Source organism: Olea europaea, chromosome 7 (assembly GCF_002742605.1).
Source record: "Olea europaea var. sylvestris chromosome 7, O_europaea_v1, whole genome shotgun sequence".
NCBI lineage: Eukaryota > Viridiplantae > Streptophyta > Magnoliopsida > Lamiales > Oleaceae > Olea > Olea europaea.
Window position 1 is genome coordinate 18,806,625 of NC_036243.1, and position 16,642 is coordinate 18,823,266.

General features: G+C 33.9%; 1 protein-coding gene across 3 annotated transcripts; it reads right to left on the reverse strand.

Moving 5' to 3' along the window:
• Positions 1–7,793: 7,793 nt before the first annotated feature.
• LOC111397274 (coenzyme Q-binding protein COQ10 homolog, mitochondrial-like) lies at positions 7,794–13,738 on the reverse strand. Of its 3 annotated transcripts, XR_002703210.1 has the most exons (5): positions 13,243–13,730; positions 11,861–12,056; positions 9,825–9,956; positions 8,188–8,380; positions 7,794–8,081 (listed from the first exon to the last, which is right to left on the reverse strand). XR_002703210.1 is itself a non-coding variant. In XM_023024110.1 (4 exons), exons 1-4 carry the CDS (start codon positions 13,551–13,553, stop codon positions 8,258–8,260), a joined length of 762 nt encoding a protein of 253 aa, XP_022879878.1. In that variant the 5' UTR covers positions 13,554–13,730; the 3' UTR covers positions 7,794–8,257. The 3 variants fall into 3 exon arrangements, 2 of the variants coding, with proteins under 2 accessions (XP_022879878.1, XP_022879877.1); XM_023024110.1 differs by having other exon boundaries at positions 7,794–8,380; XM_023024109.1 differs by lacking the exons at positions 7,794–8,081; positions 8,188–8,380; positions 9,825–9,956 and adding an exon at positions 10,325–10,853 and having other exon boundaries at positions 13,243–13,738.
• Positions 13,739–16,642: the final 2,904 nt, after the last annotated feature.

The window sequence follows — 16,642 nt, forward strand, 5'->3', positions numbered from 1 at the left end:
TCCATTTCCATTACGCGTAGTAATCTCATCTTGGTTGTTCGTCAAGATGACCAATTATTACAAGATCATTTTTTTTTTTCATCTTAGAGCATTCCAAAATGTATTTTAGAGAGAAAATCTCAACCAAATCCATATATATATTAGGTGTTTAACTATACAAATTATTGATTTGTAATCTCATTGTTGATTACTTAGCTCAAAGAAACAACCTTTAGTGGCCAAATCTTCTACTATGAATCAGAATATAGAGCCTTGGCTCAAGCTCTTACTGAAGTTATTTGTCTACAACAATTGTTTATAGAATTAACAATAATTTTTCTTCAGACACCAGTTTTCTTGTGTGATAATATGGGTTCTAGCTAGTTCCCTAGCATCTAATCTTGTTCTTCTTCGTATTGAGACAATATACATAAGGATTAATGTTGATTATATTGGAGAAAAAACTCTCAGAGAGTTAGATGTTAGCATGTTAAAAATTATATTTGACACAATATCAAAAACACTCCTGATGACAGTATCGACAGATAAGTATTAACCAAGTACTATTATAAATGTGTATTACCTACTTTTTCTTCTTTTTATTAGACTATTTTTCTTGTTGACTGGATGACTTCAAACGAATTTTGCTCTTATTTTATTTTTCCATCAATGGAAATAGCAAGTTGAGTGAAATTTTTGGCTTTTTCGATAATCTTTCAAAGGTATTTCAGGAATTATTCTTTTATGCGAAATGGCCAAATTTTTTATTAGTTGGTATAGAGTTTTATATTTTGCTCTCAATAACAATTTAGGAATTAACGATTCCAATTTTACTGGTTTATGATGCTAATTGGACTTAAAGATGGTCAAGAGCATTTCTGGAGTTGTCTCATTTTACTATGTAGTTGACACTTGAAGCCAAAGCCTCGACCGTTGCTTGTATTGAATAAATTTTTTTGTTACCCATTTTTTACTCTCATTCTTCATATGATCAAGAGATTCTCTAAATACAAAATTGTATTTGTTTTAAAAATTCAATGCTTAAAATAAATTTCGAAAAACTCTCTATTTTAACTTTTTAAAATAGAGAGCGTTTGGCTCTGCAAATTTGGAAATCCAAACCTACCATCCATTCTTACTTTCAGCAGTTTTTCTCAAACTCATTTTCAATTAAGCATTCTTCAAAGAAATTATTTTTCACATAAGGGCTTTATAATGATTGCATTAATAAGTTATAGATTTTCATACTTCATCCTTCAAATTATTCAAATCATATTAAACAAAAAATGAAAAATACAAGATATGGAGAAATCAATAATTTTTTGGGGAAAAAAAATAAAGAAGAAAGAAGAGCCAAAATAGAGAACATTGTTGAAGTATATAAAAATATTTTATTCTTTAAATTTAAATATACTCATTATTAAATATAGAATCTCCTGAAATGCTCTAAATTACTATTTCAGCTTCATCACATGGGCTAAACACACGCTTGTCGTGTGTTCCTACTAAATTATTACTTGAGTTGATTATATTTGTTATTTCTATTACGTCTATTTCTGTGAAGCTCTAAGTATGAACACATGACAATCACATGGCAAGCGAATCCAGACTCGTACTCCACATCATTATGCATATGTGACAATTTTGGTCGAACAATGTTCTTGGGCTGAGACTAGGTGCGGGGCCAAACCCTCATGGAGAGGCAAGGCAATTAGACGCACTATAGGGGATCTTCCACACATGATATTTTGTGAATGATTGGTGTGATATTTCACTACAACAGTTGTCTCATTAATTCAATATGTCAAGTCTAATCTTCACAACCTAAGCCAAAGGGCTGCAAATGGTCAAGAACATTAAATGCACTAGAACCTAGGATTGATTGAAAGATGCTTATGATAAAGGCTCATGACCGTTAAGATGAGGCCACGTCTATTGCTTTCAATATATTCACTTCATACCCTTTTGGATCTAACCTCTTTACATTTAGTGGCTCATGTCTTTAATATGCTCCATACTCAAAACTCTTATACATTAATTCATTTGACCGTCGTAGTGCACACAGTCACTTCCACCACCATCGGAGAAGGACACGTGCGATTTACGATTTATCCAAGTGTACTAGATCAAGGATTATTTGGACATAAGAGGAATTGAAATTTGTTGGTTATGTCCGCTAAAAAAACGAAGTCATCAAGACTTTCTATGCCTACCCTTCACACATTCTTGGAATTTCTAATTCAAAATTTGAAAAGAGTTGTACAAAATGGTTTACAATAGGTTTTCTCTAATAAGGGAAATATCCATTTCAACCTAACATATTATGCAAATATTAGAATTTCATTGGGCAGTGATGGTTCCCTCGAACGTGTCACACTCTTTATATCTTCTTATCTTTGGTTGCCCGACATGTACGTGACGTTATAATCACTACATTGGGCAGAACATCTCCCTCAGAAATTCGACCAAGACATTTTACAAATATCTTCCTCATTTGTAACCAAGAAACAATGCCATTTTATGACACCAGTTTTCATAGGTTTTATCGTTAATGTAATTAAAAACTAATAAAATTGTATTGTCCTTGCGTCGTAAAAAGCCCATCAAGAAATGAAATTTAACAACGAAATAATGCCTTGTTTGGTGTAAATTAAAATTAGATTTATTTTTTTTTAGTAAATTTGATAGAAATTAATGAAATATATAGTTGAAAAGTTGTGAATCTCATTAAATGTATGGTTAAAATGAATAATGCTACTTTATCAGAAAGTAGGTGACATAATGATTAACATAATATGTGTTGACAAGATGTGATTGGTTGAAAAAACTGACCGTATTTTAAAGAGTCCAATGATAAGTTGTCATGTAACATTATATCAAGTATCATGTCAACCATTGTGTTTATGTAGCAATCATGTTAAATTAATTGTTGATTTTGACTTGGATTAATACATTGATTTTATTTTCCACCAAACATAAGCATTGAAAATACATATTACGGTTGAATATTTTGATTTTGTCGCTGATAGTTTTTTGAGATTTCTTTTCTAAATTCGAATGATTAAGAATTTAATAGACACATATTTTTAGAAGTTTTATAATCCTTTTAAGAATTTTAAAAAATTACACCCATTGCTTATTTGGATAAAAAAAAAAAATTACACTTTTATTGACAGATGATGAGGTGGAATGCAATTTGATTATCGATTCGAATCATTGACCAAATTGAATGTTAACTCATCGTCTGTCAAACAAAATGTACATTATATGAGTACAAGTAGCGTCATTGTAATAAGAATTAACGAAACGCCGCATCATCTTCAATTTCTATGCTTGATTCTATCCAATATTAGTAAGAATCCACGAGTGGCTGCATCTTCGTTTTCTAATTTGGAGAAACATTGTACCTTTCAACACATTTTAGAGTGTTTGGATCATAAGAGGGCAGGTGTCATCATTCATTTTCACTATACAACGAGAATGAATGAATAATTGAGAAACAATGATTAGGTTGTCACGAAGTGAAATCTGACTAGAGTAAACGTGTAAGAATCTTCAACATTAATTCATTGCCACATTGAATATTGTGAACACTCAATCATCACATATATTAACGGTTAGATGCATGGATTTTCTTCCTGGTGTCTTCAGCTTCCTCCTCGTTCGGTTCAGGTTCTTCGGGTTGATGTAGTGCATATCAACTTTAAAGATTTCTTTTGATCCTACGAAGATTGCACTGCCGATGCTAAGTAGAAGTAAAGCTATCTACGCCTGCGCTTGCCATCTTGTGGTGGGCTCACAAGACCAAACACAATGGAAAAAAGTTGGTACATTTCAGAGGACAGAAAAATAAAATAGAGAGTTCATGAAGAGTGGTAACTTTCAAGATTTCATCAGAGGAATGAAGATATTGTGAATCTTCATCATCCATAATATTGTCAACAATTTGGATGACTCTTTCTTTTCTTCTTATTATTTAGAATTTTTAATGTCTACTTCTTGTGTATACCATAGAATATTTTTATTTATTTCTACTATAGAAAGTAAAAGATATTTCTATTGATGAAATATCATTCATTTAAATTTAACATCCAACGTGCCTCCTAATATTTAGATCATATATACATATCAAAAGTTTAACAAATTACAATAATTCATAAATGGGTGACAAGTTCATAATTTTGCTGTTTATAGGTTGTTTGGCATAATATTTTTCAAGTGAATTTTTTATTTTTTATTTTTTTTGGGAAAATATATGGTTAAAATGAATATGTGAACCGATATAATGTGTCCTTGAAAATAATTTTGATAAAAAATGAATTTAGAAAGGAAACAATACATAAGTAAAGCCTTTACCATACCCAATTTCGTTTTTAAGAAACAAATTTTAAATGTTCAAAACTCAGGTGGTAATGAATAAATATTATATATAAAATAAATTCCTAAAATACTGCTTTCAATTACTGTTCTAAACGTGACTCACCAAAACAACAAATCGTGAAGACCAAGCAAAATAGAAAAGTCACAGTGACCTCTCCATTACCACCGCCGAAATCTGACTGTTTGAAAATATCAAACTATTAAGGTAACAAATTTGGAAGCTATCAGAAGATTAAACAAAGAAAGAATCTACAGATAACTCGTCAAAGCAAATAAATTTGATATCTAGTTAATTGAAGCCTGTCAGACGATTGAAGTTACGAAGTTGTTGACACTATATACTAGAATTTTTGAAGGCAACGATCACAAACTGAGATTGGAGAAATTAATGCTCTGTGATCAATCTTCTTGTATTTGTGACCTGTGAATAGATGTGTTACAAATGTAATATGACATGTGATTTGTGAACTATGACCCATGAATTTGAATTTGCAACCCATTATCAATGCATAAATATATGTGACATATGATATATTACCTATTGACATTGATTTGTGACCTATATAATATGACCTATAAGTGTGACGTGACATGTATACTTGATCTATGACTAGTTCTATTTGATCTATGACAAGTAAACATTGATTTGTTACTCATGCAATATACCATGTGACGTGAACCATTGCATGTGACCTACATATGAACTATAACCTATGAACTTAAATACACAACTTGTTATCAGTGCACAAAGATATGTGACATATGATCTGTGACCAGTTAATTTTGAACCGTTACATGTTGACATTAATCTACGACCTATACAATATGACCTGTGAAGTGTGACCTATAACATGTAAACGCAATCTATAATTAGTTCTATTTGACTTGTAACAAGTGGATATTTCTCCGTGACCTATGCACCATTACCACCTATACCACTACAAACTACATATGGTACCATCGAAACAGCATCACCTCTACAACCACCACCACCGCTACCAAACTATAGACAAACCACAAACTACAATCTCACCAGCATCGCCACCAAAAATCGCAACCCACAAACTTCGCCAACTATCAAACCATAAACCACAAACCACAACCTAAAACTACATACAAACCTCAAAAACCAATTGTGGGGTGTAGCCTAATTTCTAGCGCCACTGCTACAACTCAATCGAAACAGGAACAAGAACAAGATTCTAATGGTAAATCGAGGATTCATGCTGACTTAATGGATATTGAGTAAAGGTTCAAGAGCGCAGCGATGATGTGCTCAAGCTCTCAAGCCATGCGCATCATTCTCACGCTGCTTGAGCAGCGCTTGGAGGTGGTCTTTACAACGGGGTGATCTTCCGATGATGGTGGTCTTTTTGCTGCAATGGAGAGAGAGAGGGGGAGAATGTTGATAGGTTTGATGATTAATTATTAAATATTAATATTTAAAATATTATCACCTAATTTGTGTATAAATAATCTTTCAACTATATTTTGGAAATTCAATCTATAAATACATACATGTTTAGCATTTCCAAAAAAACTCTTTAAATATAACGTGCTCTCTATTTTAAAGTCAACCCTTAAAATTATACTTCAAGAAACTATTTAAATTAACATTTTAGCTAAATTCACTCTCCATAAATAAATATATTTAAAATGTTTCAATTTTCAATATATGAGAATAATAAAATAATTTAGAAAAAAGCTATTTAAACCATAAGAGTATTTTCAAAAGATTTCCTATTTATAAATAGCATCTTATACATAACAGAGAGCATTTTTAAATTTAGTGAGTAATTTTTTTTATACACTCCAACAAGCTCTCTATTTTAATTTTTTATTTTATTTTTTCCAATGAACATTTAATAATTTCTCCATTTATTTTATTTAAATATAATTTTTTTATTTATTAATAACCAATCAATTCAAATGTAATTTGAAAATTTTAAATTGTAGAGTATTGAAATTTGTAATGTATTAAATGCAATCATTGTACATGAAGAATAAAAAGTAAGTTTGGCTCTCTAAATTTGGAAAATCGAGAGTTAAACATACTCTCTATATTAAAAAATTAAAATAGAGAGTTTCTTGCAACTCATTTTTAAGCATTGACTCTCTAAAAAAAAAATTTGTATTTAAAGAATTTTTTTGTGATGCTCTAAAAAAATAAAAAATAAATTTTTTTTGAAAGTAATAAAATTAAGTGTTAAATATAAAGAGCATGTTAAAGTACCTCAAAATTTTAACCCTCTAAATTTATATATACTTTTCAAATGATAAAATATGTTCTTTAAAAATTGAGTATATTGAGCATGCTCTAATTTTTCACATCTAGAAAAATCGATACCAAACCTAATGGAAATTCAAGATGGCCCTTTATCAATCTTGGACTGTTATGTGGATCGATTTTTTCTGCATATCCTCTGTCGTATCCACTGAATAAATAATAATAAATTTCTTATCTTTCCCTCTTAATTTCTGTGAAGTCAAAAGTAATATTCTCTATTTCCTAAATCCCGCTTTTGGAATTAAATCTACTGATTTGAAAGGGACAATCATTTTATGGGTAAACAATTCCTTAACTGAATATAATTCTGAATCCATAGCGCCCACACAAAAAGCACGATGATTCGAACTTCCAACAAACAAAACTTTCTTCCCTAGTGAATAGGGCTAGACAAAACTCCCGAACCGAACTCGAACCGAACAGAACCGAACTCGACGGTTCTTCTCAAGTTAAATACCCGAACGGGTAATTGAATCAAGAACCGACGGGTATGGTTCGATTCTCAGTTCTAGGCCAAGACCCGAATAACCGAATAAGAACCGAATCTCCCTAATTTTTTTAATTAATTTATTTTAAATAAGTAAAATTATTTTATTTTTTCTAATTAAATTTGTTAACTAGTTAATTTAGTTCAAACCACAAAATATGATTATTCTATTTCTAATATTCAGTTCAAAATCGACTTAATCAAATTGACCTCAATTTTATCCAAATCTGTTATTCTACTGTAATGTCGTTTCTATCGGAGAAAATCGAATTATAGCTCTACAACATCTATCTTAATTATTTTGAGTTCGCTATCTTTCTCTTTCTATGATTTTAATAATCAAATTTATGAAGAATTCAGCAAAGAGAGACGTGAAATACATAAGATTGAACTACGTTATTTTGTAAAAATTAATATTAAATATATCATTAATTAAATTAACGTAACTTTGTATATATTAAAAAATTTAATTATACTACGGAATCGAATCGGACCGAACCGAACCGAATGGAACCGAATCCGAACGGTTCCATAATTAAATTTGGACCCTACGATTCCACTTACTAAATACCCGAAAATTCCGGGTCGATTCGATTCTCGTTAGAACCGAACCGAACCGGACCATGTCCAGCCCTACTAGTGAAGTCCATCTATTAACCATTTAGCAATAACACCATCTCAGCATTGAAGTGAATTTAGCATTAGTTACAGAGAGCTCAATACAAAATGCCATGACCAAGAATCAGGGAAAATCACAATAGTCGTATATTTGGAGCCACCCTGAGTAGCATCTAGCTCTAGAGGAAGAGATACAATATTAAAGCTGCAACATTAATCCACTCAGTGGATCTGTATTCAAGTACAATCATATCTAAAGAAACATGAAACTGGAAAATTTGTATTTTTCTGCCTATAGGGTGGAAGTAGTCGAGTTAGGCACCTTTCAGCCTTCAAATTCAACATGCAGAAGCCACATACAGAGATCAGTGGCGTAAATAAAACATCACAGAATAAAGTGAGGGGTTGAATCTGGTTCAGAAAAATTTGAGCTTACTTAAAAATCATGAACTCATCTGGCATTGGATTTGAAGATAGCAACATAAAGGAATAGACGGTGTAACTTTTCACGATCTTTGTTCATAAGTGTTTTCAAGAACTGGGAGCCCAGGTCCATATATCAATTGACATCGGTCATGGAATGACCCAACTAATCGAGAGGCCACTTCCTTGAAGAACATATTTGCCATCTGTCGGCCAAAAACCCATTACATGCTTAGCTGTAGAAGGAAATAGGCTAAAAATATATATGTTTTTATTCTACAACTCAGATCATATGTACTAGGCACTCATGTTCAAATGAACCCATTATAAATAAAACTCAATTCCGGGGACACATTTCCATGTAGATCTGAAGCAAAATAATATCTTAACGTCAGGGCAACACATGTAATATGAAAATATTCGCAATTAGGGACAAACCCCAATAGCGAACTAGGAAAGGTTATATATAAAGTCTGGACAACTGTCACCATAAATTTTTATGAGCTGAGTTAATTTAAGATGTAGCCACAAAGTATGATGATTTTTACCGGCGTAGTCGGTTCTAGTTAACAAGCAAAGCTTGTCCCTTTTTCCAGGTATTAATTTTCAGTTTAGAACATATGGTGAATGGAAAAGAATAAAATAGTTCCTATATAGGTTAAGGTGAAATTCAAATGTTACAGAAATCAAAGTTTCCAGTAGAGTAATTCCAAATCAAACAAACAAAAGAATATTGGTTAATGTAGTTGAGTTAAAAATTAGTTGAAAGTAAGACTTCTATAATGAAAAATAATTTGTGTTGAGCTCATATTTATTGAGCATAAGACATGTATTGCAGTATATTACTCAAGAGACATAATGTAAACATATAATTCATCACAAAATAGCTACTAAGTATCTTTCTCTCATCCACAATTTTATCCATGTTGCACAAGAATAGCAATACCACACATAACAAGAAGAATGGGACAGGGTGAGTTTAGGCTGATGTGCTTAAAAATGTTTGTGCATTGAATCTGATTTGATTTGGGCTAACATTCAATTAGAACACATGATGGACATTCATGTTATGAAAGTGCCAAATTCCAAGAAATAGATGCATAGACAATAAAGCCTAAAAACTGTTAAGAAAAACCATAAATTAATAGAGTCTAAAGAAAAAAAATTAATCGTTGAGGATAGAAATAAAACTGGTGTAGGCTAAAATGTGGTTTGACCTAAAGCCCAACTGCATGCAGCTTTATATAGGTGATTATGGCAGGGAATGAACGATCCCCATATAACAAGGGGCAATGATAGAATCACCAACCAACGGCACAAGAGAGATCCTAAATTTTCCATCATTCTGATGTTGCCTTGGCAAGAATTTTGATAACTCATCTGTATTCCTACTATAATGATTAAGGAAGATTTTTCTTTATTTCCAATTAGAATATCATCACATTGTAGAATACTTTTAACACGAGTCTAAATATTGTGAAGAGGAAACTAGACTTCTTTCAGTGATACCAGGCATCAAATGCTGTAACAATTACCAGACAAAAATACATCTAACCCATTGTTTTTCCGCTTGAAGAAAGTACTGCTGTGATTATACTCTTCTATGCATTACAACAAAAAAAAAAAAAAAAACACAATGTTGGTGCTTACCTGCCGATAAAATGGTGACTGAAACTTAAAGTCCACCAAGAAATGAAGGTTGCAGGTTCCTGGAACAGGCCCCTCATTAAATTCCCAGATGTTAATTAAATGATCAAAAAGACTGCTTTGGGTGGAAGTTGTCTGCAAGAAAGGGAAAAAACAGATTAACAAAATTTGAAGTTAGTTAATTGTATAAACAGCTCTTCGCATGAAAACAAGAATTCATTGGATGATAAAACTGGAAGCTTAGCAGACTAATTGAGCAATTATGTGTACTTGAGCTGATCAATCTAGAAAACATGTTTCCCTTATTCAATTTTTTTTTTTTTTTTTTTTTTTTTTTTGTGTATCTAATTTAAGTTAGTATTTCACATAAGATTCAGAGGCAGCACTTCTATGGCATCAGATGCAACCTAGTCAAGCAGATGAGAGTCGGAGGATTATAACCCCATGCAGCCTTCACTTCACACTTCACATCAAAACAAAGGTTTGTTCAAAGGGAAAACTAGGGGAAAAAACATAACGAAGTTCTGAAAATAACTTAGGAGCCAAAGACATATTCACCTATCATCAAGGGCCAAGGCCAAAACCAATAATTTTACATTTGTTGGAAAATAAGATTAGCGGCTCAGGGCAGGACATCTATGCAATCGATTTTTACTATTACTGTTCCCAAGATATAAAATATTACAATGCACTAAAAAACAAAATTAATCAGAAAAGACAGTGAGATATAGATCTCTCAACAGGTAACACGTGAACAGTAACTCTTCCCTGCATCATACTCGTTGGTTGAAGAAAATTTGTCCCAGAATTTTGGCTTCCCATAATCAAGAAGATGTCCAGAGAACCCTCTTTACTCTTTCTTTTCCAAGATCCACAATCGGCAGTGGAGAAAATTGGTGAACCATATATGAAATCCAAAAATGTTCTAACAACCTTCTCACAACAAACAGAAGTTATTAATCTGCCATTGAACACTAAAGAAACAGAACCAATTGGAAACCTTTCCTCATTTAATTGACATCTCCTCCTTTGCTGCATTTCAACTTCAAAACATCAAATATCCCAACCAACAGAATGTGAAATAATCTCAGAACTAATATCTCCTGCTGAGTGAAACCCACAAGCCACAACTTTGACATACCACTATTAAGCTTTCAAATTAATAACATTCACAGATTCTCAAATTATGATCAACTACTAACATGTATATCGATGATCCTGTAATACTAATGTCTTATATTGCCAAGCAAATAAATTGAGGGAGAACTGAAATACCCGATAATAACTCCACATCTTATTCACAATCCATGTAAGAAGTCTAGAATTTTGAAGGGAAGTAGGAAAGACATTGAACATAGGTTCACCAAAATGTAGCCTGTGCACCACACTCATACACAAAGAGAGAGAGAGAGAGAGAGAGAGATAAAATCCATAAATGAGTCATTATCTCGAGTTTACGAATCATAGCAGTATTCCTAGTATGTATACGAACCCCAAAAGAAAGCCAAGCTTTTATCGTAAATACATCTAATTCATCTATGCATTCTAATTCTTATTATTCATCCTGACCAATAAATAAATTGAATGAAATCAAGAAAGAATAATTATAACACCAATTGTAACCATATGAACAGATTCCAACACTATATAAATCCATGATTACCAAGTACATCAATTTGGCTGCGAATCCAAATTTTCTCCTTCAAGGGATATGTGAACTCTCACCCAACATCAAGGATAGATCATTCCAATTTTCTAAATTTGTCCCCTCACCCTCCCCACGTCCCCTACGCCATCAAAAGAGAAGTAGAAAAATAAAAGGGAACTCAAACCGAGAACTCAACAGAGAAGTCATGCAAATAGGCAAAAGATATCAATCATATTCCATTGATCTCAACATTTTAAGAGCAGTAATAAAAGAAAATAAATCAGTTAAGGATAAAAAGCAAACATGGCTTGACAACAATTAAGTGAACAAGATATAAAAATACTAAAATATAAAGGAAGAAAAGCCATTTATAGTGAAAGTGTTTTTTTACCTTTATATATTTTGGTTTCTTTAACTCAACATGGGACACATAACTCTCTATAAGAAATTTAAAACCAATTTCTAGCTCTGCATCAAATGATCCATCGGGATTGCGTCGAATTATCTCCGATCGCTGACACCAAGGAAGGAAATCCTCATATAAGTCTACAGCAGCAACCACAGCAAATAGTTGCTCTGGGGAGTATCTAACAATCAAAAGATAGTCAGTTCATCTAGCAGATGATCAAAAAACTTAAGAAGTTACATTTAAAGATTTGAAAAATAGTGAAAAACATAAAACACATGATAGGAAAATGGCATTGGAGGTTCATAGAAGTTGATCAAGCTTGACAATAAATTTATCATATAAATTTTTGTGTATGTTTGACAACTTTATCATCCGGCAAATTGCTAAACAATTAAGTAACATGAAAATAATCAGATAAAATAATTGTATGGAAGTGTGAGCATGTTTGTTTGTTTTTAGTTAATTAAGGCGAAGATGAAGACGGGCAGGAAAAATCGCACTTCCTTTCCTACAATTTGCACCATCACCCTCATAGTAAATGCGGGGAGAAAAAAATTCAGCCCTCTCTAGGGTACACTCTACTAATACCATTGCATTTTAAGACCTTGCTTCCAATATATCACAAATGTCTCCCCAAATAGGAATAGAGGATAATCTAGAAGTCCAGGACATCATAACTTATTTTTCCAAGACTCAATATTGTATTAAGAATGAGGTTCCATCTTAAAATGTCAACCTTATCGAGAAGAGTAATCCAAGTGCTTATATATTGGTCTATGTTTATATCTTTATTCAATGTGGGATCCCTTAACATGCACCCTCAAGATGTGGCTCGTTTGAGCCGATCAATCTTAAAATTCGGGTGCACATTTGAGTCTTAATCGAATCAAATTGCTTGTTTGAACTTTATAGGCTATGCCATATGAAGACTTTGGTTCCTTCCAAAAGGTCAACCTTTACTAAGAGAAGCAATCAATCCTTTATATGTTTATCTATGTTTACATCTTTATTCAATGTAGAATTTATCCCTTAAAACATTGTATATCTATTATAAACATGTATCAATTGCTGAAAGAAAATATACTCGTTAAGGTTCAAAATCTGTGCAAACAAATGACAACAGGTCATCCACAACGAAATGTATTTCATCACGCACAAAATGAAATTTACAAGAAAACTCAATTGCTTCACCATTCATTTAAGCTATCCAAAGACTCATGTTCAATTATATATATTATTTCATAACTTCCAGAGAGAGAAATATAGGCATATACATACGGTATATAAACAAAATTGGGCACAACACACTTTGGTTAAAGAACAATAAAAACGAAAATGGGAAGTCATAATTGAAAGAAGCATACCCCATGACACGTCTCTCTTCATAAACTTTAGCTAACATATTCCCCTCTTCGCCATCACCACACCCCAAAAATCCCCTTTTCTGGACAATAACATTATGATTATTCGATAAAATTCCCGAATCCCATAAACTAAAATTCCAGTAACCAGCGCCTGCTGATTTATTGGCTGAAGAAAATGCACTTGACCCACCAATTGTACTCAAGCACCTAATCTGATTGTATTCAGTAAACTTTATTATCCGTCGTCGGAATAAATCCCGACACGAAAACAAGCACGTAAGCGCTTTTGACGCGGAATTAAATGAACGCATTCTGAAGAAAATTTTTGACTTTTTTCCTTCAATTTGGAAATCCAGTTGATTTTCTCATGAATTTCTGGATATTATTTTGAAGAAAATACGAAGAATGATAAATTCGTTTTGAGTAATTTTTCGGACAAAGAAGCGGTACGCTATAGGCCGCTTATTGGGTTTCTGTATGTGTTCGGTGGAGTTTTGTTTTGGACTCCTCATAATTTTGCGGTTGTCAATTAATAAATAATTTTTTTAGTAATGCTAGTTATACATTATAATTTTACTAAATGATAACTAGGCATTGTGTCAAGGATTACAGTTTTACTTAACCCCTTGACATTATCATAATTGCAGTTTGCCCAACTTCGACCGCACATTGTAAATATTACTTCAAGTTTGAGTTGTAATTTTCTTTTCATTGAAATAGTTATTTCAGTTGTAAAATAGTTCTGATATTAGTAAACGTTTAGTATGATTCCTCGTCTTTTAAACATCTACTCCTGTCACTTAGATTTTTGTTCCGAATGCAATTATAGGAGGTATTAGTCATTCAAAAATCTTTCAAGCTCACTGGTGTCCGCCCCCTACACCAGCAATTGTAATTTTCTGCTTTCGTCAATTGTAATGTTCAGTTTTTATCAATCAATGTTCAATTTACTTTCAATGTATTCAAATTCTCTATTGTAAGCTTTTACAAAATGGTAATCAAATTTTCTTTCGTCCCGACACGATCGAGAAAAGGCGGAAGGTAGTCTAACGGAGCAGACTACTGCCGCACGGTGTCCTTTTCTGTGCCAAGAAGAAAGGCATCCCGTGAAAGTTGGTATCAAAACTGTGGCTCACGACCCTCGATAAGAAAGCTATAGATCAAATTACATCCCACACCAATGAAGTGGAAGAGCCTCAAAAGAAGAGTACTACTAAACAGCGCATGGATGCGCTTGATGAGACAACTACTAGGTTGTGCTATGCCTTGGACAATCTCGAGGAAAAAAGTCGAGATGGTAGAATCTGAGATTCGTGGATTATACATTCAATTGGATGAAAGTCAAAGGGCTTGTGTAGTCATGACTGAAGTTGCTGCAATCATTCCAGATCTGCAAGATGAAATGGAATCGTTGAGAGCTCAATTGCGGGTACTCCAACGTGCGGTGGGCAATGGGCAAGCTTCCGTACCTGAGTATGCTCCTAGATTCAGAATTCCTGAACCGTGTACCTACGGAGGGGCACGTGATGCAAAAGAAGTCAAAAACTTCTTGTTTGACATGGAACAGTATTTTCTCTCAGGTTCGATCGAAGACGAAGCTAGAAAGGTAACCACAGCTACCATGTATCTGGGTGGAGATGCAAAACTATGGTGGCGAACAAAATATGTTGACATTCAGGCCAACAAAGCTCAAATAGATTCTTAGGAACTCCTCAAAGAAGCAATCAGATCGCAGTTTTTCCCGAAAAATGTCGAGTATCAGGTTCGACGGGCATTTCGAGACCTGAAACACACAAGCTCTATCAGGGAGTATGTGAAATCCTTTTTAGGGCATATGCTGAATATTTGAGATATGTCGAAAAAGGATAAGCTCTTCACCTTTATGGAAGGGTTGAAACCATGAACACGCATGGAACTTCAAAGACAAAAAGTTATTGATTTGAGCACGGCCATGGAAGCCGCCGAATGCTTGAGCGACTACCAAATGGAATCTAGAAAAGATCGACCTTTGGGGAGTAATCAAGCAATTGGAGGTGATAACAGACCTTACAGATCCAACTCGAACCCAAATGGGGGAGAGCATTACTCTCAAAATAAAGAAGGAGCCTATCAAAGCACCCGTGGCTTTCAAGGAAACTATCATAATAGCCATCAAGAGAAATTTTAATGGTAGTAACAGCAACAACTGGAACAAAGGAAAAGCAACGGAGGGCCGAACTGATACCACTCCCAAATTGAAGTGCTTTTTATGCGAAGGACCTCATCGGGTGTTGAAGTGTCCTCAAAAGCGGATGGTAAATACATATTGTCAGCTAGTAAGTGGCGGGTCAAGTTCAAAGCAAGAGGCCCCGCAGGCTAATGGTTATAGTGAGACCAACTCCGAAGAGGATGAGTACGTAGTTGGGGCATTTTCACATCAGTGCAACACATTGGCGCATCGGGTTGCTGAAAAGGATGATGTCCCATTGAAAGAGGCAAAGATAGAAGAAGCGAAGGCTCGAATTTGTAGGGCCAAAGGCTTAATGTACATTGATGTAAAAATCAACGGGAAGCCAATCAAGTCTATGGTGGATACTGGTGCTATCCACAACTACCTTGTATATACCGAAGTAGAGCGGCTCAGACTTGTTCTGGAAAAGGGTAGTGGAAAAGTCAAAGCAATCAACTCCGCTGCTCAACCAATAGCTGGAGTGGTGAAATCGGTATTGATCAAACCAGGTCCTTTTTAGGGAAGGACAAATTTTATCTGCAGTTCAAATGGATGGTTTCAAACTTATTTTGGGATTGGAATTTCTTCGGGATACTAAGACAGCAGTGTTGCCATATTCCGATTTGTTAATGACAATGGGTAATAAGCCATGTGTCATCCCTACACAGGTTGTATCTCAGCCATGCAATTTAGTAAGGGTTTTAAGAGAAATGAACCTTTTTTTTGTGCACTCTTCGATTAGAGGAGATCGAAGAGGCGAATGGTCCTATTCCAAAACCTGTTAAAAGACTTATTCAGGAATTTGAGGACATCGTGCCGGACGAATTACCAAAGAAATTACCACCAAGAAGGACAATTGATCATGAGATTGAGCTAATTCCAGGTGCCAAACCTCCCACCAGGGCACCATACCGTATGTCTCAGTCTGAGCTTGAAGAGTTTAGGAAGCAATTGGGAGAAATGTTGGAGAGTGGAATCATTGTGCCTGCGAAGTCACCATATGGAGCTTCTGTATTGTTTCAGAAAAAGGCCGATGGTTCTCTTAGAATGTGCTGTGACTATTGAGCCTTGAACAAGATTACTGTAAAGAATAGCTATCCTATCCCACTGGTTGCGGATTGCTTCGATCGACTGAGTCGGGCGAAGTATTACACAAAAATTGATCTTAGATCCGGATACTGGCAAGTTCGG

Bases quoted from the DNA above. Each gene is read 5' to 3' on its own strand.
- LOC111397274 (XM_023024109.1), bottom strand. From the start codon at position 13,553: ATGCGTTCATTTAATTCCGCGTCAAAAGCGCTTACGTGCTTGTTTTCG. The intron at 12,057-13,242 runs GTATGCTTCTTT...TTTGATTGTTAG, and splicing joins GAAGAGAGACGTGTCATGGG to ATACTCCCCAGAGCAACTAT. The intron at 10,854-11,860 runs GTAAAAAAACAC...GTTGAAATGCAG, and splicing joins AGAAACCAAAATATATAAAG to CAAAGGAGGAGATGTCAATT.